At 45.1% G+C, this 27,965-nt stretch overlaps 2 protein-coding genes and 1 long non-coding RNA gene across 12 annotated transcripts in view; 1 reads left to right on the forward strand and 2 right to left on the reverse strand.

Moving 5' to 3' along the window:
- Positions 1 to 27,965, forward strand: part of myo6a (myosin VIa) — a 70,674-nt gene that overhangs the window by 23,823 nt on the left and 18,886 nt on the right. For all 9 annotated transcript variants that reach the window (XM_069515399.1, XM_069515398.1, XM_069515400.1 and 6 more), the window contains exons 11-23: positions 571 to 751; positions 3,450 to 3,594; positions 14,797 to 14,954; positions 16,106 to 16,197; positions 17,148 to 17,220; positions 19,249 to 19,376; positions 20,005 to 20,100; positions 20,606 to 20,776; positions 22,498 to 22,536; positions 22,682 to 22,775; positions 25,125 to 25,255; positions 25,348 to 25,425; positions 26,453 to 26,582. In XM_069515399.1, coding sequence (XP_069371500.1) covers positions 571 to 751; positions 3,450 to 3,594; positions 14,797 to 14,954; positions 16,106 to 16,197; positions 17,148 to 17,220; positions 19,249 to 19,376; positions 20,005 to 20,100; positions 20,606 to 20,776; positions 22,498 to 22,536; positions 22,682 to 22,775; positions 25,125 to 25,255; positions 25,348 to 25,425; positions 26,453 to 26,582 — 1,516 coding nt within the window. The remainder of the gene's footprint in view (positions 1 to 570; positions 752 to 3,449; positions 3,595 to 14,796; positions 14,955 to 16,105; positions 16,198 to 17,147; positions 17,221 to 19,248; positions 19,377 to 20,004; positions 20,101 to 20,605; positions 20,777 to 22,497; positions 22,537 to 22,681; positions 22,776 to 25,124; positions 25,256 to 25,347; positions 25,426 to 26,452; positions 26,583 to 27,965) is intronic.
- LOC138405627 (uncharacterized) lies at positions 5,471 to 6,463 on the reverse strand. The gene is made up of 2 exons (XR_011239425.1): positions 5,859 to 6,463; positions 5,471 to 5,807 (listed from the first exon to the last, which is right to left on the reverse strand). It is a non-coding gene; the product is annotated as an uncharacterized lncRNA (long non-coding RNA).
- On the reverse strand, positions 7,990 to 10,816 carry LOC138405625 (calponin homology domain-containing protein DDB_G0272472-like). Of its 2 annotated transcripts, XM_069515413.1 has the most exons (3): positions 10,405 to 10,816; positions 9,186 to 10,069; positions 7,990 to 9,077 (listed from the first exon to the last, which is right to left on the reverse strand). In XM_069515413.1, the coding sequence occupies exons 1-3, from the start codon at positions 10,576 to 10,578 to the stop codon at positions 8,315 to 8,317; spliced, it is 1,821 nt and encodes a 606-aa protein (XP_069371514.1). In that variant the 5' UTR covers positions 10,579 to 10,816; the 3' UTR covers positions 7,990 to 8,314. The 2 variants fall into 2 exon arrangements, with proteins under 2 accessions (XP_069371514.1, XP_069371513.1); XM_069515412.1 differs by having other exon boundaries at positions 7,990 to 10,069.

Raw genomic sequence — 27,965 nt, forward strand, 5'->3', positions numbered from 1 at the left:
TGAGAAGGTTATTCAGGTGTGTGTGTGTGTGTGTCTTTTTTTGTAATGTGCTGCTTCTTCTGCTTTCCACACGTCTCCTGTGTGACCTGTCGGGTGATTGTAGAATTCAGACGAGTCTCAGAAAGGTTCATTTTGCAGCGTGGAAATGAAATGGAAGTAAATCTGAGGGCTGAGTGGAGGGCGAGGGTCAGCCTGGTTCCTTTTTATGAGTGACGATGCTCAAAATGCTGCCGAGGCGAAGCCACCCACTTACTCCAAGTGGTGACATAAATTATTCTTTAGAGACTCGGCTGCCATAGATTGAGAAGCACATGCAGGAGATAACAGGCGGGTGAACTGGTGAGACGGAGCGGAGGTAAATATTAGAGGAGGAGCAGGAAAGAAAAAGCGGTAGAAAAAAGCTAAAAGGCTAAAAGTGAAGTTGGGACGACAGGATGAGAGTAAAGCAGCTGAAAGGATGTTTGATGAAAAGGTTGAATAATTATTACCTGTGTGTTTGAAAGAAGTAAAAGATGTCAGGTAGACGTAGTAAAGGAAGTAACCCGCTCTCTCTCCATCCTCGTCCCTCAGCACATGAAGTCGGGCCCTCTGAAGGACCCGCTGCTGGACGACCACGGCGACTTCAACAGGATGTGCGTGGCCATGAAGAAGATCGGCCTGGACGACACGGAGAAGCTGGACCTGTTCAGGGTGGTGGCCGGCGTGCTGCACCTGGGAAACATCGACTTCGAGGAGGCGGGGAGCACGTCAGGTGAGCTGCGGCCAAAACGTGATGACATGTTCATCAACACGGTGACGACATGTTCATCAACACGGTGACGACGTGTTCATCAACACGGTGACGACGTGTTCATCAACAAGGTGACGACATGTTCATCAACACGGTGACGACATGTTATCACGGTGACGACATGTTCATCAACACGGTGACGACATGTTCATCAACACGGTGACGACATGTTCATCAACACAGTGACGACATGTTTATAAACACGGTGACGACATGTTATCACGGTGACGACATGTTCATCAACACGGTGACGACATGTTCATCAACACGGTGACGACATGTTCATCAACACGGTGACGACATGTTCATCAACACGGTGACGACATGTTGATCACCTCTCAGTAAACGTGTCCAGCTGTGGACGTCCGGTCGTTGGGACTTTGAGTGACGAGCTTCATTTCGTTTACTAACCTCTGCTGTAAATAACCTGCAGTTCATCACTTGATGAAAACTGCTGCTGACGTCCTGCCTCCGATATTCAGCAGGAAACTGAAACCACGTCATCGCTCACACACACAGCCCCACAGAATGAATCAGCACGTGTGGCTGCAGGGGGCGCTGCTGCTCAGTTACAGTCACATCGTGTCGCTTTAAAAGAACCTGAGTTGAGAAGTTCAACGATAAAACTAAATATAATAGAAGTAAAAAGCTAGAAAGTGAATAAAAATAAAAGTATTTCTATGTGCACTGCCCCCTGTCAATAGGATACATGTTAAATACACACACGTTACATACAAGTCGTATGAAGTCAGAGAGCACAGAGAGGATCTGATTGGTCGTTTATCATCAGCTCTCACTGACGCCACAGGCCTCTCCGCTCAGACACACCACCAGCTTGCGAGCTCCTAAGTGGCGGCTGCCATTTGGATCTCACGCTCGAGACTGTGCAGCTGATTGATGTTGGTAATATTCCACCTTCATCTCCCCCCTCCTCCTCCTCCTCCTCCGTCTCCTCCGTTCAGACTCATCAGGGTGGATGATGAACGATTCATTTGTACGATGTTGAAAAGTTTGTTTTTCACATGAAATTAAAAACCCACAAAACGTGACAGGCAACTTATGACTTACATCTCCTGTAATTATTACTTCTTCTCAGGGGAAATGGGTTAATTACAGAGACACATTCAAGTTTTCTGTTCTTCACACTTCAAGAGGCGTCGTCTCGGATGCTCCACCCCATCTCACGCACCATTTTCCGCAGCGGTTTCAGACTAAACATCCCCCAGGGAGGCTCAGTTTCCATGAAAATCAACTGCTTTGAACTTGGGCAGCGAAGTTCCTCAGCTCTCTTTTCCTCTCTGTCGTCTTCTCCCTCCGTAGGGAGGAGGAGGAGGAGGCGGAGGAGGCGCAGCGGGGTGCCTGTTAAGTACACTGCTTCTCACAGCAGGAAGCTATCATGGCGCGTGTTTTACAGAAAATGAGGAGAATGTGTTCAGAGGAGGTAATCATCCAGCCAGGCTCAGTTTGGGAGTTGGTCCCTGGAGGACTTTAGAGAGATTTTAAACAATTTGTTGAAGCCAGAAGAGCTTTTATTTATTATTTATCTGGTTTGGAAACACATCCACCAGTCTCATAAGTTCAGAGGACAAACAAGGAAGTGTGTGTTTGACTGAGACGTCCAGAACGATTCCACGGAGCTGAGACGTGGGGACTGACAGACGACCACCCAGAAGATTCAGATAAATAATGAACGGCTGCTGTCAGAGCCCATCACAGATGTGACGGCCAGACGGCATCAGAAATGCTGACTTGTGGCAGCGAATCAATCAGCGGAAGACGTGATCAGAAAGATGGAGGTGAAGGTGGAGGAACGAGCTGGAGAAGAGAAATGAGAAATTGCATCTGGACGGTTTCTGTGAGAGATGAGAGCTGATTCCAGTTCTGTTTAGTTTCTTCAGGCTTTACTTTCCCTTCATCTCCTTTTTTCGGAGAGTGTTTGGAAGGACTGTGGCAGAGAGATTGAACGGGTCGGCCACTTAAAGAAAAGTTGATTCCCAGCTCCTCGTCTGTCAGGCGTAACCCCAAACATCCACATTTTTACATTTACGTTTTAAAACTGTCCCCAAATTCAGACATTACCGGAACAGCACACATTAATCCACTGACAGTCCCCAACAATCTGATGATGAATAAAACAGATAATGTAATAATAGAATTCTCACTGTGTCAGTTCACCCATTTCCATCTGGGCTTTGTTCACGTCTCCCTCGGCTCGCTCGGTTCACAGCACGTGGGTGTTTAGAGCTCACTGGCTAACCTTGAATCCGCTGCTTGGATGCCTTCGAGGGACCGATCGTGAGGTGCACGCTGGCCCGCTGCTTGTCGATATGTCATCACAGAGGTGCACGTTGTTGCAGAGATGCGGGGGATTTAAAAAAGAAAACACTTAATCCTTTGGCACGTTGTAAGAGGCTGGGTTGTGCTCCAGCGGGTCGGGTCAGCGCCTCATCACAAACACTTCAGACTCGACAGCAGCCGAGTTTCTGAGACCCGCTCGACTGACGTGTTCTCGGAACGTGGAAGGAAATGTTTATGATTAAATATTACAGCGGTCAAGTTTGTGTAATATATGAATACACATGTAAATTATACAGAAGTACTGGCTTGATGAGAATCGACAGAAGCCTTACTGATGTTTGCCCTTCTCCTCGTCTTGCAGGCGGCTGCACCATCAAGAAACAGTCGAGTCAGACTGTGGAGCATTGTGCCGAGCTGCTGGGCCTGGAGCAGGGCGACCTGAGAGTCAGCCTCACTACCAGGGTGATGCTCACGACTGCAGGGGGCGCCAAAGGAACAGTCATCAAGTAAGGGGACTGCCCAGTACACACACACACACACACACACACACACACACACACACACACACACACACACACACACACTGAGCGACACAGATGCACACAAACAGCTGGACCACATGTACACTGACATTCCCTCCGTCTCACAGCTGGAATCACAGATTTCTGTCCTCAGAACGCTGCTCGGTCCCGGAGGTTCTGTTTCTCGTGGATTTACAGAAGTTACGTTTGTACTTAAAAAGGATCTAAGTCTTTTCATATGCAGGTGAAGCTACAGCTGCATCTGTGGGAAACTCGTTACTGAATGGACCTTGTGGTGAGACAGTTTTCTCAACTAAACCTCAGAGATTACTGTTGTGTCCCGTTTGTAGTCCCCGAGCCTCGGGTTGGAAACCGCTGCAGAACAGACACATGAACTGTAACTGCACACGAACCAACAACACATTGATTTACAGCGTCAGCACTCAGAAGCTTAGTGGGTCAGATCCACAGGGACATTTGGACACATGAGTAATCTCACTCGTGTGTTTCCCGTCCCGTTATCGCCGTCCAGAGAGACGGAGGAGCACCAACTCATTTCAGCTGACATCAGGATGTACGATAAAGTCAAACGAGGCTCGGAGGAGGAGGAGGAGCGGCAGCAGAGCCGGTTAACGGGCGCACGTGAACTCGCCTCCTCGTCTCTCGGCTGCAGATAAACACTGGATCAGACCTGAGCGTTGCTGCCAACAGTTGTTATGAATAAAGTGAGGAGCCATCTGGATGCTGAAATGAGTTTCATTAGAAAAGGTGAAACAGGCGACTGAATGCTGCTGTCAGACACTCAGCCACCTCCACTTCACTTAGTGCTGTCCTACATTTCCCAGAAGGCCTTGTGACAACTTCAGTGAAGGCAGGCTGTCACCGTTGTGTGGCTTTCAGGAACTCAGAGCCTGAACGCATTTTTCCAGAAATTGCAGAGAACATAGAAGTAAATTTTTCACTGCAATTTTTGTTGCAAATTGCATGTTTAGCCAGGTTTCCCTTTTTTTTTTGCATCCTGGGATTGATTGGTGTTTCGTGGCGAGTTAGCTGCTGTTGTAGAGCTTTTGTGTCGTGCTGCCCCATCAGTCGACCGTCCTCATCTTGTGGAGGCTCTGAAGACCTCTGTGCACATCTGCTGCATCAGACTAAAACGTTTTTATACAGGTTCGAATCTCTGATCCTCCAAACTGCCAGAAACATCTGGAAATGATGCCGAGTCATCGTCACTTGGTCGCTCATCCAGGCAGATAAAGAAAAAGATCTCCACTCACGTCCACACGTCACGTAGATGATTTAGTTCACGTCAGTGCCTCTGGAAACGAGTGGACGCTTGTTTACTGGCTCTGTGGTTGAAGGTGACCTTTACTGTTTTTCTTATTAATTGTCTTTTATTGTGCAAGTCGAGAGCGATCATCAGTTACCCTGGAATTCATCCTGGTCTAATATTAATAATGCTTCATATTTAGAAAGGAACGGTGAATAAAAGCAGAATTCTGTGCAGACAATAAGAAGCTTCGAGCTCTAAACATGAACGTGACCATTTTCATGCCGTCTCTTGTTTTTCTGCTTCCTCTGTATGGATTTAAAATGATTGTACATGTGATATAAACAATATTAAAACGTGAGCCAGTCACTGTGAATCTAACTTTAAACTCCTTCACTTTCCATCAGGTTTTAAACCAAGGACCACAGCTTGTGTTCATACATTGAAATTCTGTCCACATGCTGAAGTGTGACGGGCGTCATTTACATGTTCTGTGTTAAATGAAATGTGACAGTGGGCATGTCGGAGCACATATGGCGTTCTCCTCCTGCTGCAGGGAAACACACTGAAGATCCCTGAAGTATGATTATCGTCATTTTTATTGCACTTTTATTGGGAGAAGTTGTGCGTGCTGAGAATACAACTGAAATGAAACGTTGTGGATGGGTACAGCATGACGCAATGATCTGGTGAAGGATGTCATGAGAATGTTCGGTGGATAAACTTCAGCTCAGAAATGAGCTCAGGAGAATGTCGTCCTTGATGATGGGAGTTCTCCAGCAGTCTAGACCTATAGCAGCATAACTAAGGGATGGTTCAGGACCTGATCCAGAACTACAGGCTTTATCAAAGAGGAACGTTTTAACTTCAAATGCCGAAGTGTCTTTTCATTGGTTTCTTCATTGTCCAGAAAACTGTTGGAATAAAAAAACTACGATCGCAGTCAGACAAAATACAAATAAACTCGTGATTTAAATGTTACCTCTCGTCAGTGGCTCTTTAAAGGATCAGATGACGTGTATGAAGGGATGAACTTCAAGAGCAGGTGGACGTCAGTGTGACTCTGCGACAGATAAAGGCCAGAGGGGGAGAAATGAAGCGTCTCTCTTACTCGACCATTCACAGCTTCACCGGTCTGCTCCAGCTCAACAAGATAAATGTGAAGCTGTGAAGCGTTACTGAGGAGGAGGAGCTGAGTATTATACCACTTAGACGGATCAGTGCGGACCACCATAGGAGAGCTGCAGGTATTTGAATCCACCTCGAGCTCAGAGCTGGAGTGAACAGATGCTTCACAGAATAAAAACTTGTCAGACCGTGCAGATTCTTTTTCAGTTCAAGGCAGCGAATAGATTGTTCCTCTGAGTAATAGGGACAATGAGACACAACAACCAGGCAGCAGTGATGAAAACACTAAATAAAACAACACAAACAAGTGGTTTCATCCCTGGTGGAGACGATGATTAAAGATATATTCAACATGTTTTGTTGACAGCTCAGCTCCGACACACTCTTCATCTTAACGCCAAACCACTCGCCTCAGTTTCAAACCTCCTACACTAATGTTTTTTTCTCCTCTTTGATTCGAGGAACCAAAGCAGATGAATTAGAAGCTGCTTCCAGCCTCTGAGTGTCCGGCCTGTCACTTACTCTCTCGTTGAAGTGACGTGTGTCTGACAGGTCCCGGTAACCATTTCTTCCTCCAGATTAAATGTGCATCACTTACCGCCTGTTGCAGCCTTTGCAGTGGAAAAAACAGAAAACCTCAAATAAGTTATAAAGATTCTTTTTCACAGAAATCAGCTTAAGTACTATTTAGTGTCAAGTCCACAGAGGGCGCTGTTCTTCCTGAGCAAGAAGCTTTCTGAGTTTCTGTTGGCAGCAGATGGCAGAAAAAATCTCTTGCAACATGTTTACTCTCCCCGTTAAAGCCAGAAAGAAAAACCCTTTGACTGAGAAAGCAAAGGATCCCGTTTGCAGATCGAGGCAGCAGACTCTCCGCTGATGGCAGGTGGTTGGAGGTCTGAAAAAAAAAAAGGTTCCAACATGTTCATCCCCTTTAGAGAGGAGGACGTCAACTGACTTCGCAACAGTCGTTATATTAGTAAATACTTCCTGTACCATGACCAGCGTCTGTCTTCTACAAGTGCTGATAGAAAAGAACATGTAATTGGTGCAACAAAAACCTTTTGAAGGGAGATCAAAGTGCAGCCTTTGATTTTGGCAACATGCTATGTTCAAACCAACCTGCTTCCCCTGAACGGGATGAAGGTCAACATATGACTCTTTCAAACCATAGGTTCAGACCTTCAGACTTTACCGTTCAGTCTGAATCTAAATATCAGGGGTGAAAGGTTCCTCAGACCACGGTCCACCAAAGTTAATCCAATGGGGTCTGCATCTATCTGAACCATGGTTCTGTTCATTTGGTGCATTTGACCTAGGGAGGAGTTCTGTTGTACTGTGGAGTACTGTGTCTCAAGGTGGATTGTTTGTTTGCCTCCTGTTTAGCTTGTGGACAGTGCATTGTGTCACAGGTTTAGATTTGTGAATGAAGATTCAGTCAGATGTTGGAGAGGGTGTCCCGGGGATTCCCTCTAGTGCTGTCCCACGTGTGCAATTTCTTTTGTGATTGATTTAAAGGTACAGTGTGTAGAATTTAGTGACATCTAGTGGGGAAATTGCATGTTGCAGGTGAATACTCCTCACATCACCCTCCCCTTCCAAACATGTTAGAGAACCTGTGGTAACTTCAGTTGTCGTAAAAACTCAAAAGGTTTAGGTTGTCCAGTCTGGACTAATGTAAAACAACATGGCGGCCTCCGTAGAGAGGACCCCCTCGATGTAAGCCTGGTCTAGTGTAAAGAAAACAGCAATTGGTACAATTTTGATGAAACATTATTTTATATTCAATTAGTGCTAATAGATCCCTCTCTTCTAAATGATACACACTGAACCTTTAAAACACACTTGAGTAAGTATGAGCCTAGAATAATTGTATGTTTCTCCCTCAGAGGAGTTTTTGGATCTCTGCACCAAAGATTAACTGCTGAAAATAGCAGAACATTATGAGATTGAAATTGGTGATAAACATTTAAAAGAAAGAGTGAAGGCTATTTTGAAACAAATTTATTTGAAGAAAAAGTTCAGAACAGTTTTTCCACTTGTCACAACAACAGCTCTGACATTTGACCAGCAAAAATGCGTGAGCAGACCGAACAGGCGAAGCTTGACACAGAGCGGTCCAGACTGAATTCGATTAAGGACGGCAAACTTTCAGCTGGTGAGTTTATGGGTAAGACAACGGTAACACTGAATATTCCTCGGACATGTGAGTTGGTTCCAGAGGTTTACCGCCAACAGTTTAGAACCTGGAGAAGGGGGGGGGGGGGGGCATAGTCATCTTGAGTTTGCTCGTGACTTGGCCTCTCAGTTTACTCAATAATGTACATTTGTTGCCTCATTTAAAACATTCTGCTTGAGCTCCATGTCATCAGCGTATCTGAGCTGAAAGTGTACCTGCTGTTGCACCTGACAGAGGTTATTCGGATCTTCCTGGAAGGCTAAAGTCAAACACTGCTGATCTTTCAATGTCTTTTCTTGCTTGATCATAGCTTCTTTGAGCTCAGCACTGTACTTCTTACTTGTGGCCCTTTCTTTCTTTAGAGCGGAGGCAAATTTAATGGATCTCTTCCTTTCTTTTTCAAGTGCAGAGGCAGTGTGACTGACTCTCTCCTCCAAGACAGCCCTTTGTGTCTTCTCCTGATGAAGGGCATCTTCAAGTTGAGCCTGTCTTGTCTTGCTCTCAGACTGCTGTACCATATAGTCATCTTCCTTAAATTGGAGATTAGCAATGAAAGGCAGAATTTTAGAGTTGATATCATCCTTCATTGATACGATCTCGTCGTGTTGCTGAGAGCAAGCTCTGTTGTTAAACTTTAGGTCATACTTTGCCTCAATAGCCTCAATTCTGGCAGTGATATCTTTGTTCTGCACCTCTAGTGGTTGCTCATTGTACATCATGCTCTGTGTTTTTGCTGAGGCCTCCTTCAGAATCCCAATTTTTTTGCATGCTGTCAAGAACCTGACTTTCTCCTTCTTTAATTCATCCTCAAGTCTGTGGCAAGTTTCACTATCTTCCTGGTGCTGCCTTCGAGCAAGCTGTCTCTCATGTAAGGCATCGTCAAGTTCGCGTTGTAGCCTCTTGTTTTCAGAATCAAGTTTTTGCATTTTCAGTTGGTTGATTTTATCTGTTTCCTTCTCGTGGGAGATGGCAGCCTCATGACCAGCCTCAAGTTCACCTAGTAGCCTCTTGTTCTCAGCTGCCAGATGGTTATTGTCCTGAGTCACTTGGTCCAGCCTCTTGTTCTCAAAAGCTAGTCTGTTAATTTCTTGAGTCATTTGATCCAGTTTATCTGCATCCTCCTTCTGCTGGGAGATGAGAGCCAGAAGTTTACCATGTAGCCTCTTGTTCTCAGAAGTCAGATGGTGATTGTCCGAAGTGAGATGGACCAGATTATCTTTCACTTTCTGCTCCTGGAAGATTGCAGTCTTTTGAGTTTCCTCAAGTTTACCTTGAATCCTCTTGTTCTGAGAAAGTAATTTTTTGTTTTCATTTGTGAGATATTCCAGTCCAGTTTCTTTGTCCCTCGTCTCGGATAATGCAGTCTCATAAATCATCTGGAGTTTGAAGAGATTCTTCTGTATCATTTTGAGTTCTGAAGCCCACTGGTTCTCCTCCTTTTTCTCTGTAGGTTGGCCCTTGGCTTCAATATCACTTTCAAGATGTTTAGTAAAGTCTTTTTCAAAATGTTCCTGCTTCAGCTCATGGAGTTTATCACAAGTCTGCGGCTCAGTTTTGAGTTCAACAATCTCCTCTTTGTTCTCTTTGAGATCAGCTAGAATTTTATTCAATCGATTTCTATGCTCTTGGTCTTTGTCTGACCTCTTGTTGTCACCTATATGTGCAGTCATGTGCTCAGTTTCAGCCTGAAGATTGTCTGTTTCCACTGTCTCTTGCTTCAAAGTTTTTGAAAGAGCTTCTTTTTCTTCTTGCTCCTGCTTCTGGGATTCTTCCGTTTTAGATTGATTTGTTTCTAAATCCTCCAAGTAAAAAGTAACTTTGCTCTCTCTTTTCACTTGGAGGGGTTTTGGTTGATCAGCACCTTCATCCGACATTTCAGATTCACTAAGCTGTGAAAAATATGACAATTGTTAGTTTGTTGTTCATTCATGTTCAATGTTGAACAATGTTTGTAATTAGGCACATTTATAAATCCATTAACAATAGCACGGAATTTTTGAAATATAGTCAATCATTGAAATGGAGTCAATAATGCTGCAAACTTATTAGATGCAAAATGAGCTAATTACAAATGAATGAATTATTCAATCAAGTATGCAATTATTTTCAAGTCTACTCATAAATACACCATAATACTATGTTGGTGGGCCAAAGTCTGCAGCTATATGGTGTATTTATATATATATATATATATACAGATGTATATATGCACACACACACTTACCTCTTCAATATCTTCAGTTTCATCCTCAATCTCCTCCATCTCCTGCATTTCCTCCATCTCCTCCATCTCCTCCATCCCCTCCATCTCCTCAATCTCCTCCATCTCCTTAATCTCTTCCATCTCCTCACCGTTTCCCTCAGTTTCCTCTTGAATAGTATGAAGTATAGTTTTCATTAAAGCAACTTTGATTGTGACACACAGAGTTCAGCAATTCCGTTGCAGCCAAGAGTCTATTTGTTTTGTCTGGAATTTAGCTTGGACAAAACCTTGCTTCATACACCGACAGGAGCGTTTGTAGATTAATGTCAGAAGTTTGGAGTCCGGGGAAATAGACTGTGGATAGAAGACACAATTTAGGACAACTGATCAAAGGACATTTTGTATAATCCTTTGATTCTTTGAAGCTGACATTCTGTCTTTCATCTCTCTCTCCCTCTCCCTCTCTCTCTCTCTCTCTCTCTCTCTCTCTCTCTCTCTCTCCCCCTCTCTCTCCCCCTCTCTCCCAATACATTTTTCACAATATTTGTTTGAATCCCACAAAACTTAATGCAGAATCAAGATTATAAATTAACCTTTAAAATATTTTAATAACTTCTAATTCAAGTTGGACCTCAACGTTACGTGCTCGGCCTGAATGTGGCAATTAAAGAGAGAGAGAGCAGTTTTTTTCTGCTCGTGTTAGCATGTTGAATTGACATAAGAAAAAATCATCTTCACTGATGGCCATCCTAATTGCAAGTCAACAGGTAATTCACCGCGCCGCCAGCGCTGTCAGGAATCTTCGAAGTTTTTGACTCGGTGTGTTTCTGCTGTGAAGAAGTCCAGACACTTTACTCTTGTTAACAAGGTGATTTATGTTCCTCTGCAGCAGCCAAACATATCAGGTTGCATAATTTGTATTCAGGCTGTTATTAATGGCTGACTTACGCTCACTTGTGCAGTCGGGTCACGGCAGCATCCGAAAAGAAAAGTTTAATCACAGCAAACACTGATTCTGAGAAATGACACAGACGCATATTGGATGTGTTCAGTCAAATATAATATAAGCTTTCAGTTTCTCAAGTCACGACCGATCAGAGTGATCTGGTCTGGGTGTCATGGGTTTACGTGGCATTTAAATATGATTCGTATCCTGATTGTATCTACGTTTGATTTTAACCATGGACTCAAACACAACACGACACAAGAAACACCATATTGCTTTGTAACTAAAGCAGTAAGTTAAAATAAAAAACCAGTTATTGCAGTGTCTAGTGTACAGCAGTGTCCAATCATAACTATTTTTGTTTTGTAACAACCAGCAAAAACAATGTTTTAGAAAACTCTGAGTGTGTCGGATCAGAAAACAGTCAAATTCAGAGACAGAAGACTGAAGTTAAATGAAAGTGAAGAGGGACGGAGAGTGATGGTGGACTGAGCATCAGAGGAGGTGAAAGGTAAAAGGAGTGGGATGGAGTGAGGGGTCATTTGAAATCCAGACTGACGTGGGTGTAATTTTGTCCAAAATTGGGGAACGTTAATCCCGGTGACTTCGGCAGATGGTCACCAGTTAAGAGCCTGTTAGAGAATAGAGGAGCAAGGCTAGTGGGGGTCAGTCCGTCAACAGCCCCCTCTCCTCCACCACATCATCTTAGTTTCCGTCCTGCTCAGTTAAACTTGTTTCAACTTTAAATCTCCTGCATCTGAGGACGTGTGGCAGATGAAAGCGGCCTCAGTCGCACTCACACTGTTCGTACTGACACAGAGCAGAGGTTCCTCCGACAACAGGAGAAATCTTCCTGAGAAGAAAAACAGAATAGGGAATGTGAGTATTTTGAGATTGTTTTATCCGACAGCAGCCCTCTGCCTCCAAATGACATCGTGGGTGCAAGATGGCAGAGTTCATATCCAAGATATTTAGGTTCCATTTCTGGATAGTGGAAGGAAGTGAAGACGCGTCGTCCATCTTGATTTACAATCTGATTTTTCCCAGCACATGTTAAAGTTGTTGTCAACTACGTTGTAGTTTAGAGATGTGGAGACACTTTGTGTGTCACCAACTCAGAGAGTGTGTAAAACTGAACAGAAACCTGTGGACGAGCAGTAAATAAGAATGAGAGGAGGCTTCATGTCGTGTGACGTCGTGCAGCAGATCCGAGTCAGAAGGTTTCAATATAAAGTGTCTCATGTATAAGAACAATTCACTTTCAGTGGAAAAATCCAATTTAGATCCATCGTTTTTTTTCCTCATGTGGCTTCTTTGAGGATGGAGCCGGAGCTGCAGACGTCTCCGCTGGGTTTCCACAAACACTGAGAGACAGAGCGCGAGACAGAGCGTGTGAGAGAGCGGCTCATAGGGAATACATATTAGGCTACTTGTATGATTAGTGTTCTGACATTATGCTGCCCTGGCATTTAGGCCTCTTGGTTTTAAATGAAAGGGCTGTGGCGCTGTGTGAAAACTCTCCATGAATTAAACATGTCTGGAGGCTGAGCGAGGGCAGGGGTGAAGGTGATGGGCTGAGGGACTGTGGACGGGCAAGAGGCTTCACAATGTGGTTGTTGGTTTGTTCGGATGCTGAAACGTGTTTGCTTATTTTCCTTCAGTGAAACGCTCCGAGACAAAACTCTGTGGCGGTGGTGTATTTTATTTATTTTTTTTACTCGCGTGTATTTATTGAACTGAAGTTTGAAGTACGTAGCTCAGATATGCGGCGGGCCTGTTTCCACCTGAATTCAAAATGTTAAATATATGTAACCACACGTTTTACATGACAGAGATTCAGAGGAAAAAGGAGGCGTTTTGTTTTAGTTTCATTTCAAACAGGAGCATCGTGTTCCTGGAAACATGACAGAGTGTGTAATCGATGGGAAGCATAAAATACAAACATCAGAAACATGGGACACAGAGGACACAGAGGACACAGAGGACACACATGATGATGATCTATCATTTATTTACACATATTTATTGGACTGAAGCCGTTTTTATTCACGTGGCTCAGATATGCAGGAGACCTTGTTTACGTGTGCACTCGAATAAAAATGTAAAGTACATGTAAATATATGTGTATGTATACATGAGTACGAAGTGAATTCTGATGGCAATGCATACAAAGTGCAGATGTAGAGGTAAATTGCAGATTGCAGCTTTCGGGGGGGTGCGCCCTTTGCTCAGTCACAGTAAAACGTGTTTGAAAATCACGACGACTCGAGGCACCTGCGAGGATCAGGCGTCGCCGTTTCCTGTGATGTCGCATGTGGCTCACAAACATATGTGCAGGGGAGATTATTTGTCACCGGGTGCGAGGGGCGGGGGGGGTTTAGGAAGTCGTTATTCGGAGCTGCATGGGAGGCTCTGAGTTCCGCTCGCGTGGATTTATTTCCCAGCGTGTCCTTGAATGCTCTGCAGAAGTAAAGTCCTGAGGTGAAGCCTGAGCAGGAGCTTGAGCCTCGCAGCAGATTAATGTCCAACATTTTATCAGGCCTCTGTGATCGGGTCACTTTTCCCTCTCTCTCTCTTTATTTTTAAGTCGGCAGTTTTTGAGCTGCACGCTCGCACACCATCAGAAGTAATTACAATAGCTCCACAGAGCTCGCTTATGATTTCTGTCAAAGCTTTATGGTCGCTGCCTCAGCCAATCCCCCCCCGTCCGTCAATAACACAATTATCTGCTTGAAAAGCCAGGAAGCCATGTTTGTGTTAAACTGATTGTTGGTGTGCAGGTGGAGAAGTGGACTCATTCTAATAAATATAGACTGAAACTGCACCGGGCCGCAGATACAAACAACCACAGGCCGCTCCAACTGTTGCTCTTTACAACATCTGCTTCGTCTGTGAGTCAGAAACAAAGTTTGACCTTTGAGTCAGGACCATTGAGTTACAGGCACTTTGAGTCAGTGCCTCTGCTTTGTGCTTCACCTCCACCCTTTCAACTCCGTTCAGCTCTTCATGCTCAAGTGACACTTGAACTACAACTCGTGCTCCAACTTTAATTGACACTTCAGCTTCTTTAAGTGGTTCAACGTAAACTGGTGCGACCATAAAATATTCAAGATAAGACGATGGGGAAATCTGTGCTGTTACAGCAGCAAGAGCAAATAAACATGCAATACTTGCACTTAAAATTATATGAAAGATATGGAGTAAGGTCTCGTGTATACAGTGTAGACACAGAATGTATGCAGGATATACACAGTGGAATGGATTGCACAGACAGAATGAATATTGCACGTAGTTCTACTGGAGCAGAGTTGGTTGTTCAGTCTTTCTGCTGCAGGACGGAACGACCTGCGATACAAACCCTCTAGGAATAAATAACAGTTTCCACCTCTCAACAAACAAACAAACGCTGTTAATTCATGAAAAACCCAACATTTAACTTTGTTTTCATCTTTATCTGTGTTTTCCAGAGTGCCACTCAAAGTGGAGCAGGCCAACAACGCTCGTGACGCCCTGGCGAAGGCCGTGTACAGCCGGCTGTTCGACCATGTGGTGACCAGGGTCAATCAGTGCTTCCCATTCGACTCCTCCTCCAACTTCATCGGCGTCCTGGACATCGCTGGCTTCGGTCAGTATCCATCGAAACCACTGTTACGCTCACGTTTGTCCCATGTGAAGTGTTTTGTTAAAGAAAAAAGAAAAGTCCCAGCTGCTCGAGACGACCAGAGAGTAAAAAGCTGAGAGGACGATGATTTGACAGAAACCCAGAGAGGCCAGGGATTTCTGTTCTTTGTGTTTTTTTGGCCCATGTGGGGACCGGGGTCACAGCATGAATAGTTTTGCACCTTTAATCGGGACTCACACGTGTGTGCTGCGTCTTGTGCCGACGAGTCACGACAACAATCTCAGTTTCCTGCTCCAGACACTCAACACAGTGTTGGTTCTAACGGGTCGGGTCAGCTGTTCATGGGGAAGAAAACCCACAGCAGGTCCAGCAGCTGCGTTCACAGTAACATGATGTGATTGGCCGGCGCCTGCACTCCAGTATTTGTTGAACATGATTTGATTTTAATTTCTGAACAAACAACACAGGCAAGTGTTCACTCATACAACTGCTTTAACAGGATGTATGAGAATCTTCGTCTCGCAAACCAACGACGCAACAGAACCACAATGCAGTTCAGCGACGGGTGTGTGAGTCCTGCATTAGATGTTTGATCTGACCTCCCCTGTCTGAGGGGGACCGGACACCTGAAGGATTCTAATTGTCTTTGTGCTGCAGATACTTTGTGTTATGTAACATCACTATCAAGTCTTTAGTGATGAAAAAAGTTTCATAAAACTCTTTAAACACAAGTTCCAGTGGAATTCTTCAATGTGTGAAGAGTTCTCTGATTCATGACTTCACGTCTGATTCATGACAGCTGAGGATATTGGATTATTCCTCTTTTATTAGATCTCTTCTGAGTTTGGAGGAATAAAGTCACAGTAATATAATATTTCCTTCTCCTGTCAGAGATGAGGAACAGAAAGGAGTAGGAAGCTCCGGTGAAAATGTCTCTGACTGACTTCCGTTCTTCAAGTTCCTCGTATGAACAAATGACGTTTGAGGGTTTTTTCCGTCTGAGCTGATTTGACAGCTGAAAGTCTCAATCCTGCGCTGGCACAGAGCGTGTCGCCGCTGCATGCCGTGATTTCCTAAAATAGTGCGACCTGTCAGGTTTCCTTTGACTGTGACGCAGCATCTTTAACTGACTGTCTGTTTTCCTTCCTTCCCAGAGTACTTTGAACACAACAGCTTCGAGCAGTTCTGCATCAACTACTGTAACGAGAAACTGCAGCAGTTCTTCAACGAGCGAATCCTGAAAGAGGTGAGAGCGGAGGGGGAGAGCAGGTGGGAGGGGGGGGTGTTAAACGTCTTGGATCCATCAAGCAGATCATATAAGGTGTTTGGAAGCAAACAGCTCGGCACCACTCAGGACTTTGATAAAAGAGCTGTTCTTGTTGTAAACACTTATTTTCCAAGAACCTGTGTCCATTTATAAATTGTGGGTTTCTCATTTTTGAATTCAAAGGGTTTATTTTGCCGAACTCAGACGCCTCAACAACATAAAACCTGAGATTTCCTCATTTAAAGGAGCGGGTTTCTCCATGATTACTGTTTATGTATAAAAAGAGTCACGGACATGAGCTGTAAAGTCCAAACTTCTTTCATAACAACACTCGTCTGTGTTTTGTCTCCAAATCGGTGTCATCTTGTTTTTCGAATCAGGTCATTTTCAGAACCCAAACAACCATTAGCCACAGTCGGCATGACAACCTGTTTCAAAACACCACAGTCTTATTTCGGAAGGTAATGATGCTCGGTTTATAATCGAGCTGAAGCTGAAGGTCTCACAAAGAACTAAAAAGCACTCACACCCGCGGCGTCAGGTGTCGGAGAGCCGGAGCCTCCACTCACGCTTTTCATTTTGTGTTCACGTGTCTGAACTTTGAGAAGTAGCGTCATTATAGAATACCTCAGAAAAGGTCAAAGCAGAGGATCCTTTGGACTGTTTGACTTTCATTTGACAGAATCGTTGGCCTTCATGTTACACGTCTCACTTCACCTTAAAACTCCTCATTTACAGACGAGGCGCCTAAACGTCTGGTAGCAACACGCAGCTGAAAGTCTTGACTTTTAGATGCTCGGTTCTGGTGAAAGGTGTAATATCAGAAATGAGCGAGCTCGAACGCCCTCCAGCAGGAAGCACGCAGTCGTCCCCGTCCTCATTAGAGGCCGTTATGACTTCTCATTAGAAATGTCTCGTTTGCATTCCAGGAGCAAGAACTGTACCAGAGGGAGGGGCTCGGCGTCAACGAGGTTCACTATGTCGACAATCAGGACTGCATAGGTAAGAGGGTTCATTTGTTCATTCTTTAACTCACACGCTGTTCGACACCGCTCGCTCGCTCCGAGCTGCTTAACGTGTACGGTCACGTCTCTCTGTTACTACAGTTCCAATATCCTGTAAATATCCAGATGGCTCCTGAACGTCCTGAAACGTTCAGTGAAGCTCAGACTGTAACAAGGTCTGGTTCACAGCTGCTGATGTTCTCACACAGTAAAGACACAGAGGATGAGAATACCAGCTGTGAGACTGAGGCAGGAACTGACACTGGTCAACACCTGAGATGTAACGTGGGACTGGTTGATCTAGATTTGGGCGTTGAGACATTTGACTTCCTTGTCCTGGTCTTGACTTGGGATTTGAACTTGTGTCTCGATTTGCATCTGGACTTGAGACTGGGTTTGGGTTGGGGCTCGGCTCTGAGAGGTGTCGGCTGCTGGTTGCCTCCTCCTCAACATCCTGCCTTTAAATCCTCCGGGTTGAGTTTGTTGTAGTTAGTTGAACAGGATTCTTCGCTGGAGTAGAGTAGAACTCCTCTCAGGCTTCTGTCTGAGGCCGGGAGAGTTTCTGCTGCGGCTGGTTCAACTTTGTAGAACTTGTTGTTGTAATTTTCTCTCTCAGTGGTTTTGTGTTTATAGTGTTGGAGGAGGCAGCATTAAAATTGGTTTTATGAGCCATTTGCGGCACCATGCTGTTCATTTTTTGATTTTAATATGCTGCCTGCTCGGGGTCTGATGTTTTACGGAGGCTGTCGCTCCCTGGTTTGACCCCGGGAGCCGTTTGGTGGACAGAAGTAAACAGTGATGAAGCTCCAGAGCAGGTCTGTCCTGACTCAGATCACCTCTTCATCAGCCCATAAACAGGGAGGGAGAGGGATGAGAGCTGGCTCCAGGTGAGGGAGGTTAATTATGCTTTTCCCTGATGTCCAGCTCTGAATCAGTACTAGATGCTTCACCACAGCAGGTTCAGCTGGAGGGAGGCGGCGGTCGGGCCAGCGCAGACCAGAGCTGTGAGCATCGTCTCCAAACTGTAAATCACTGACGTGTTTGTGTTGTAAAACCTCAGCGGCTCTTTGTTCGCACAAAAACCAAAGGAACATTAAAATCACACGAGATGAAGCAGAAAGTCGAGTCTGGGAATTAAAACACAGATTCTACATAAAACATACAAATCTCCGGCCAGTGCTCTGACGCTCTCACTGTTTCCTCCTGGCGGCGATGTGGAGACGCTGGGTGAGAGAATCAGCTGATACGAAACGATGAGATGAAATGTTACAGTTTTGCTGAGGAGACATCACAGAGAATACATGATGTAATGACTCCAGAGAAATATCAAGCGATGTAATTATAGCCTCTTAAAAGCTTTGCTGTGCATTTTCCTAATTTCTGGCTCGTGGAATCATTTTTTTTATTAATTTCGATGGTTGATTAAAAGAGAAATTTAATATCTCTCACTCTCGGGGGAGCGGACTTCAGATTAGGGATGGGTTTTTGATAAGTGGTTGGTAAAAACCTCAGATTTTTCATTAAGCTCGGTGGGTGATGGATTCTTTATCAAAGCACGAGTTCGAGAACCGTCTTCGTTCCAAAGAGTCTGAGGTTGAACAACGAGAGGGAACGACAGACCTCACCTCAACATCAGGATGCGCTCAGTGTCGACCTCGGTTACAAAATGTTCCTTACTCATTAAATCTAAACACAAAATCACAGAGTTGGAGTTTTGGTGAAACCCCTGAGAGAGTGAACTAAATGATGCAGCTGTAATATTCACAGATATCCGGTGTCATCCTCACTCCGCCATCACCTGTCGAGTCACAGCAGGTGAAGCAGAACCTGCAACGATCTGCGCTCCTCTTCCCCTCCGATTACACTCTCATTTAGATTTTTAATTGTCTACATGTCACCCCTCCTGGATTTAATTTGTCTCGTCAGCTCGAGGCCTCGGGGCAATCTGCAGCAGCTTCATTAGCGGTGGCGGCGGCGGCGTCAGCTTGTCTCACTCATACTTCTCTCGCCCCCCCCCCCCTCACAGATCTGGTGGAGGCCAAGCTGGTCGGAGTCCTGGACATCCTGGACGAAGAGAACCGATTACCTCAACCCAGCGACCAGCACTTTACCGACACCGTTCACAACAAACACAAGGACCACTTCCGCCTCACGGTGAGTCACTGAAGCTGCAACGATCACAACAGGGAGTGAAATAAATAATGACCACGAATGTAATGATTTTACAGACAGCGATGAGGTAACATGTACAAAATGATGTTTTATCAACATGGACATGCTGAACCTCGTTAGCTGTACCTCGTGAGCTGAACCTCGTGAGCTGAACCTCGTGAGCTGAACCTCGTTAGATTGGGCAGAAGCTAAACGCCCATTTCCACCTAAACCAAACTCGATTCAAACACAAACGTGTCCACAGAGACGGCACCGACGCCATGAAGCAGCCGTACAGTCGTGCTCCTCTGATGAACAGCTGTAATTAGATTTTAATAAGTGAAAATAAAAGTGTTCTATGAGCTCTAACGTGTCCGACACGGTTTTATTCTGAGGTGTGTTTCTCATCGTCAGGCAGCTGCAGAGTCTGAGTGAAGAATAGTGTTGAACGTTCAGAGTGATGTGGTGTAGCTGACGGTTAAATTACTCAACACCGACTCTTAATCTTCATTTCCAGCCGACGATGATTGACAGGCCCGGGAATTAGCATGTCATTGTAAATGGAAGATATGCAAGAACTGTGCTGAGTCTCAAATGCTTTATTGTGTGTGTGTGTGTGTGTGTCCCTCAGGTACCCAGGAAATCTAAGCTGGCCGTCCACAGGAACGTGAGGGACGATGAAGGATTTATTATCAGACACTTTGCAGGAGCCGTGTGCTACGAGACGGTGTGTTCACAAACTGCCGCCTGCTCGCTCTCCTGGAGCCATCTTTGAAATTAATGTCACATGAAATTATTTACGTCTCTTTTCTTGCATCACCGGACTGTGGACTGTCCCGACCCCTGAGGAAGTGACCACTCACATTAGATTAGTTCTGAGGAATGGACCAGAAGCATCACCTGCTTGGTTTATGTCTTTTTCTTATTATACTATAATCATAGTTATTGTACTTTCTCCTCTTCCAGACAGTGATCACTGTGTTTCTGGATAAATGAGGTTTCTTTTTTTATTCAAAGTGATTCTGAAGAGCGATATTTCACCAGCTCATCTACACAAGACATTTGTTTAGGAAGTCATGTGATTAAAAAGTTTGACTTTAATCTTGAAGTTTAAAGAGATTTTTACTTTTTACTCCAAAAACAAAATGGGACAATAATCTTCCTCTTCTCATTACTGTCTCGTGTCCGTCCCTCGCTGAAAAACATGTTCTTCTTCTTCTTCTGCTCTTCAGACCAAGTTTGTGGAGAAGAACAACGACGCGCTGCACATGTCTCTGGAGTGTCTGGTCAGCGAGTCCAAGGATCGCTTCGTCCGCGAGTTGTTTGAAAACTCCAACAACAGCAAAGACATGAAGCAGAAGGCGGGAAAACTCAGCTTCATCAGCGTCGGCAACAAGTTCAAGGTGAGAGGAGACGGTGAAGTGGACAAAAGGCCAGTGGCTGTCCCTCTTTAATACTTTTACTGCAGCCTCTCTCTGCGGTCCAGACGGTGAAGAGCTGCCGGAGTTAGTGTCGCAGGTGACGAGCCTCCGTCACCTCTGTGACGCACGTCGTAACAAACACCTGTCCACCCATGCGTCAGGTTTCCATCATCGCAGCCGATAGAAAAAAAGAAACGCCTGCAGATGAAAACTGATTTTCAGATGTTTGTGAGTGTTTTGTGATTGTAGTGTGAGAGGTGCTGAGCTGCGTCAGAACCAAGCTGTCAGCGCTCACGTCTCATTAGTACGTCTCAGGGACACGAGTCTGAAAATCTAACCAACAACGAGGAACATTTCCAATTATCAGAAAACTGAAAGCTCTGTGGCCGTGACGTCGTCTCATGAGAACATGAAGTAAGAGTGTTTTCAGCAGCTTCAGTGAGAGAGCGTCTTCGCTCTGACTCACCCGGCTCGCTCTCTCACCTCGGGCTGCTCTGATGTGTCACCTCACCAGAGGCGAGGTTGAGCCAGGAACCACGATGATGGCTCCACTCAATCATGTCTCCTGAAAAATAAAAAAAGGAACAACACAGAAGCGTAACCCGGGGGAGCGATGGCCGGGTCTGTTGTCAGAGCCAGCGAGCAGCGGAGGAGAGGGAGAATATTTTATGGAATTCACAGGAACGTCAGAGTCTTTGAAGTACAAATATTTGATCCTTCGTGAGCACGGAGACGTGATTTATATTCCTGATACGCTGTGCGTCCTCGCTGAGGCTGTGCGGACGCTGTCCATCACGCAGCTGTTGGATCCTTTATCCCGTTCGGATCAAAAGTTTGAATCCTTCGTTCAGTGATCTGAGGTCCTCTGTTCCCAAGACTTTTCTAGAGGGTATTTTATTTTGGGGAAGTTTTTAACCTTTTCTTTTTTTTGATTGAGAGAAAAGAGGGAAAGTTGGCTGCTGAATACAAACCAGGGGTCGGACCAGGGGTCGGACCAGGGGTCGGACCAGGGGGCGGACCAGGGGTCGGACCAGGGGGCGGACCAGGGGTCGGACCAGGGGGCGGACCAGGGGTCGGACCAGGGGTCGGACCAGGGGTCGTCATCATATCTACTACAAGTTTTCTTAATATAACTTGTAGTAGTAGTAGTAGTAGTAGTAGTAGAAGTAAAGGTAGATGTTAAATAAATGTTTTTCAAAGATCGTGCTAATAACCTTTAGCCTCCTGCGTCCTATGGACAGTCTGTCCCTGCGAGCTCACGTGTCCTGTTATTGGTCCTAATTAGAATCCATCAGTTCACATTTCCATTCACAAGATGCCGACGATCGTCGTCAGTAAAGAAACGTGAATAATTCATCAGCAACAAACAGGAAGGAGCAGTTCAGGGGTGAAGAGTGATGAGAGTTTACTGCTGCTGGATTATTGATGACTCATCAATAATTCAAGAGTTTGATTAATTAGAAACATGAAACACTTTGTGTCACTTTTAATTCTGCCTGTAGTTTAACATCATTTATAATATATAGAAGGTTTCTAACTCTATGACCAGAACACGTCGTCTTTCACTTATTTAGAAGAACATATATAATATATATATAAATATGTATATGTATGTAAATATATATGATCAGCACCATGAGTAAACATGGCTGCCTCGCTCCGTCTGCATTTCTTAATGTTCTGGTTTTTTGTTTTTTCTGCAGACGCAGCTGAATATTCTTCTGGAGAAGCTCCGCAGCACGGTGAGAGTTTCTTCTTCTTCTTCTTCTTCTTCTATTTCTTCTTCTTCTTCTCGTACGTGGTGATGGTTTCGTGCTTCAGGCAGACGCCGCTCTCACTGTCACGTCTGTGTTTGTCTCTTCATGTGTGGATGCTTGTGTCCCGCAGGGCTCCAGCTTCATCCGCTGCATTAAACCGAACCTGAAGATGATCAGCCACCAGTTTGAAGGAGCTCAGATCCTGTCCCAGCTGCAGTGCTCCGGTCAGTAACATTTCTTCTGTGCGGTCGCTGCAGAGCGGAGACGTGTCGCTCTAGAACTCTGCTGCAGAACCTGAATAAAGAGGAACCAGGATTAATGTGTTGGCTTTTCAACAACACTGCAGCTCTCATGAAGAACGTTCAGCTGTGTGCTCACCTCCGCTCTTATCCTTGATTTCCACCCACACCGAGTTGCGTCACTTTTTTAGCTGAAATATCTGGTGCCAAAAAAATCCCTGTGTAGTCCTGCAGAATTTCGACTTCCTGTCCGATCTCATCGCTGCTTCACTCGACTCCATCCAGTTGGTTTGGTTTATTTAAGGTGGCGCCAGCTCCAGGTAGTGATCTGACAATGGAGATAAAAGTCAACCAGCACAAAGCGTGTGTGTTGTTCTCCTGACAGACGTTATATTCTGAATCATTTAGAATTTAAAAAAGAACAAAAAGCTGCAGCCACTTAATTTACTCTTTTTATTACTTTGCTGTAAATGAAATGAAAATGCAGCAAACACCATCACTGCTGTCTCTACAGGAGCTGAAGGAAGTTCCCTGAATCCTCAGTCCTTAAATAAATTATTTCTTAAAATGGTTTCATTTAGCGATGTTATGGCTTTATTTCATCCCAGGCCGTGTCAATTTAATCAGGGATTATTATTTACTGCTGGAAAATACTGATAGAAATAATTTGAGGCCACATCATCTCATCATATGTTCATTGTTCGGACATTAAAGTGTGATTACGTGTGAGTATTGAAAAGATCTCGAGTCCCTGCAGACGCTCAGACATGTTTGCTGCTGTCGCTCCCTCGGCTCTGGGCTGTAGAACTAGATTTCTGTTCTGTGACTTTGACCTCGATGTCCTCAACTTGTTCAATTCCCCAAAAAATAAAAGAAGTGGTACGCCCCCTCCTCGCTCAGGTTCAGAGGAGAACAAATTACGAGGTGCAGTTTAATATCCTCAGAGACTCTGATTTTTGCCTTCATCCACACAAACCCAACGATGCCCCGCTCTGATACCGCACCCCCGTCTTTTATCAGCTTTATTGGACTGGGAATCGAAGCTGTGATAGTTTGGAGGAGACGGGGGAGGCCCCGCGTGCACAGACACGATGTGGTTAGGTCCAAAGATGGGATGCTCAGCGACCAAACGGAACTTTTCCATTATGGTTTGCACTCCTGAAGACAAGATTTCGATTTAATCTGGATTCTTGAGCCGGTTCTCTTTGAGCACGGAGAGGCTCAGAGGGCTGAAGTAAAACAGTGACACTTTTAATCTGTGCGATACCTCGTACGTTTGAAGCAGGACTCAATAAAGCAGTGAGTGATTTTACAAGGAGCCAGCGGAGCGAGACTAAGACCTGGACAAATGTTCACAAACTCTGGTCCACTTGAAAATCTCCGGCAGTGAAGCTTCTGGGTTTTTTAAGGCTTAAGTCTGGTTTCGGTGCCTGTTCTCCAAAAAGAGCTGCAGGGTGAAAATACCCAATTTAAAAGATTGCCTCTGTGTAATTGCTGAGATCTCAGTTCAGGGTTTTTGCACCATTTTCTTTGCAGGGAATTACAACTGGAGGTTGGATATGAATAACTGAATATGCAGGCTCGCAATTAGAGTTCCAGCTTTATCTGAATACACAAGAGGAAAGTTGTATTATGGCTCTGACGACGTTTTCTGAATCCTCCGACAGAATTAGCATCTCTCACAGTGAGTTTAGCCGAGCTAGCGTCTGTCTCACTCAACACAAAACTGTGAAACACTGAAACATCACGAAATATAAGAGGTTGGGTCGTGATGTCGTTTTGCTTGACGTCATATTTTCAGTTTAATAGTTGTCGTTTGCTGAAAGTGCTTCATGTCGTGGAGCAGATTGTGAAACTCTTGTGAGAACACTCGATGGAGAAGGAGCCTCTGTTGTGAAGTAACTTAATGTCAGAAACTCTGCTGCCAGGATTTACACTGAATGACAATTAGCAGCATCTGTCTGAAAACGAGCTCTTTGATACGAGGTTTGAAAGTTGAACCGTGCAGACTGACGATGCTTCAAAGAGGCCGACCGCCTCGTTTACCGCTCGGAACAAACAAATGAATTCAACGTGCGGAGGGAAACCGTCTGGAAAAGTCCCGCCAACACAAACACGACAGACTGCGGCGACAAACAGAGGGAAAGGTCATGAAGTTGAACGTACAAGTGAAGTACACAGGGTGGAAACTTAATATTGTGTCTGTGATTTGTCTTTTGTACGAAGTGTGTGATGTTATATTATAGTTTTCATCGTTAACTTACTGTTAAGTGTCTGTATTTGTCCCCCGTCCGTTGTAACCCTGCCTCTATGTCCCCCTCCCTGTTTCCGTAGGTATGGTGTCGGTGCTGGACCTGATGCAGGGCGGCTTCCCCTCCAGAGCTCCGTTCCACGAGCTCTACAACATGTACCAGAAGTACATGCCTCCCAAGCTCACCCGCCTCGACCCACGCCTCTTCTGCAAGGTCAGTGCGTTGAGCAGGCGCCTCTGATCCAGTCCTTCTATTCTCATGTCTCATTGTCCGTCTTATGGACGTCCTGTGTGTTTGTGTTGCAGGCTTTGTTCAAAGCTCTGGGACTGAATGAGAACGACTACAAGTTCGGCCTGACCAGAGTGTTTTTCCGGCCCGGGAAGGTGAGACCTTTTGAAAAGCTGCTTTACTCCCTGAGTGACCTGCTCTCACACATTATGAATTGTTCTCCTAGAGAAAGAGGAGGAAGCATATTAGTCATTTTGGCTGCTGAGGTGAGTTGAGGTTTATTTTAACGAACTAACTGCAACAGATGGAGTTTTATTTCTCCACCAGATGAATAATTCATCACATTTGGGTTCGACACAGTTTCCAGGACGAGTCTGCGTAGAACAAACTGTACATCAGATCCTGTAGATTTATCTCTGAGGGATGAATACATATTTGCATCTGTGGTTAAACTCTGAGTCTTTAATTCACTGATCTGAAGTCTGCCGTCTAAAGGCATCACATGGTACAAGGTAGATCATCTGTCCGACAGGAAAGCACGTTTTAGACAGACGGATCTGTCTCCCGCTGGTCGACACCAACAGGCGGCACGACAGCTCTGCTGCTCACAGAACACGTTTGTCAGATATCAAACCTGAAAAACTGACAATCATGAGCTGGGAAAATAAAAACGTGAAGTCCTCAGTGTCATTAATAAGGCAGCAGCAGCAGACGGGAGGTTCAGGAGTCAGAGGTTTCAGGAGGACGTGATCACAACACGTCACAGTGCAACTTTAAATCAAGTTTACTTGGTGTTAGAGAGAAGTCGGCAGCGCTGACACGATCCTGGACTCATAAAAGATGCACGAATGAAGAAGTGAATTCACTGTAGCTGAAATAAAGATGTACCCTCATGCTCCTGGACACGTTCAGTGAAAATATGAAAATGAGGATTTAAAAGACTCATTTAACCCAGAAACCAAGGATCAAGTGTTTTATTCAAATGTTCATTCATTCTCTTTATTTTGAAGTTCCGAAGATTTTAAAACATATTGGAAGTAATTAGTTTTCAAGGCAAATCGTTTTCACTTGATAATTATTAATGATAAATTATGACTTTCGAAAATGAATCTCAAGTCTGCTTCATAAAGCTACTCACTGTATTTCTTAACAAACTAAACAAGCGTTTTTATCTTGGTCCAGTTTGCAGAGTTCGACCAGATCATGAAGTCGGACCCGGACCACCTGGCCGAGCTGGTGAAGAAGGTCAACACGTGGCTCATCCACAGCCGGTGGAAGAAGGTCCAGTGGTGCGCTCTGTCCGTCATCAAACGTAAGCAGCATCTGTTCGGTCCTCACAGAAACAACCGTAGACGTAAACCCTGCGGAGTGAATTCAGAATCACTTTCAGGAGCTGCTGCGTCTCAACCAGCAGGTTGGTGGATGCTCTGCCGCAGGATCCACTTTTGTCTGGAAAGGGGAAAAGTTGCTGGAGTTCAACGAGCTCATGGGAAACAGTGGAAAGTTTTCAGGGCTGCTGCTGTGTGTTGCCTCAGCTTTGTTTATTCCTGCTTCTACTTTCAACACAGGACACTTACAACCAGAGCCAGCCCAGCGATAACCGCCTGTCAGACAGGAAGACGTTGGTGTTTAATAGTTAAATAGACGTCGTAACAGAAATCGTAAACCTGGCTGCAGTCATTCTCCTCACACTGAAACAGTTGTTTGCTTTTCCTCCGTCTATCGCAGCCGTTTACTTCCTCTACATTTTCTGCTCATCGCTCTGGGTTTTGTCCAGGCAGACATTTTCCTGGGAGTCCGACCGTGCAAACAAACACACAGATCAGTATGCACGGTTGGCCTCGCGAAAAATACCCAGGAGTCCTTGTGGACGGAGCAGAGAGCAACAGCAAAACAAACCATGGGCGGTGCATGTGCAGCAGAGACGGACTGATGTTAATAATGTGAGGGCGAGCTCCTGGAGGGGAGGAGGTGCTGTCTGTCTGAGGTTTATCACTGACCACGCCAGTCGCTGCAGCCTCACATCAGACCTCCTCTCTCCGTCTGACGCCGTCTGCTTCAATAAGTTCTGCCTCTGGTGCAGGTGAGAGGAAGTTCCCATGCACCTGAGAGTCGTGGTGTTTTACTGTATTGACTCTCAGACGCTGGGAAACAGAGTGTTGACTGTAAACAAAGACGGACGACACGTCTCCACGTCCTCCGGCTGCACAGAGACGAAGCTTAAATATCCATCTTGTGCTTTTGAGCTCACTGGACCGAGTGTTGGTCTCATCTCATCTCAGACGTCGTCTCTGCTCAGCCTCTGTGTGGTCGTCCACACACTCTGTGAATAAAGTGAATTGTTCTCAGGGTTTAAATCCTGTCGCGTCGGCAGACTTTCTTTTTTTCCTTTGTGAAGAAAACGCTTCGGTTGTGATTGGATTTCGTCTCTCGGGCCTCGATGCCGCTTCTGTCCTGCACATGAAGCGAGTCTGAAGTGGAGTGAGAGAGCTGGAGAGGGAGGGAGCAGCCGAGCTGGAGAGATGAAGGGTGAAAGATAAATAGAGACACAGATCGATAACATCGCTGCTCGCTGCCAAATTCATTTCATCTTGTTGTGACCTCAGAATATTTCACGTCTGCACAGATTCGGCTCCGAGACTTGAACGTGTTGCACTGATCGGTTCGACCGAGCAGGATGATACAGAAACTCTTC

The sequence above is a fragment of the Paralichthys olivaceus genome, chromosome 19 (assembly GCF_024713975.1).
Source record: "Paralichthys olivaceus isolate ysfri-2021 chromosome 19, ASM2471397v2, whole genome shotgun sequence".
In the NCBI taxonomy this organism is placed as follows: Eukaryota; Metazoa; Chordata; class Actinopteri; order Pleuronectiformes; family Paralichthyidae; genus Paralichthys; species Paralichthys olivaceus.

Coding starts and splice junctions, on each gene's coding strand:
- LOC138405625 (XM_069515412.1), bottom strand. CDS start 10,578: ATGAAAACTATACTTCATACTATTCAAGAGGAAACTGAGGGAAACGGT. Junction 10,070..10,404: donor AAACTGAAGATATTGAAGAG/GTAAGTGTGTGT, acceptor TATTTTTCACAG/CTTAGTGAATCTGAAATGTC.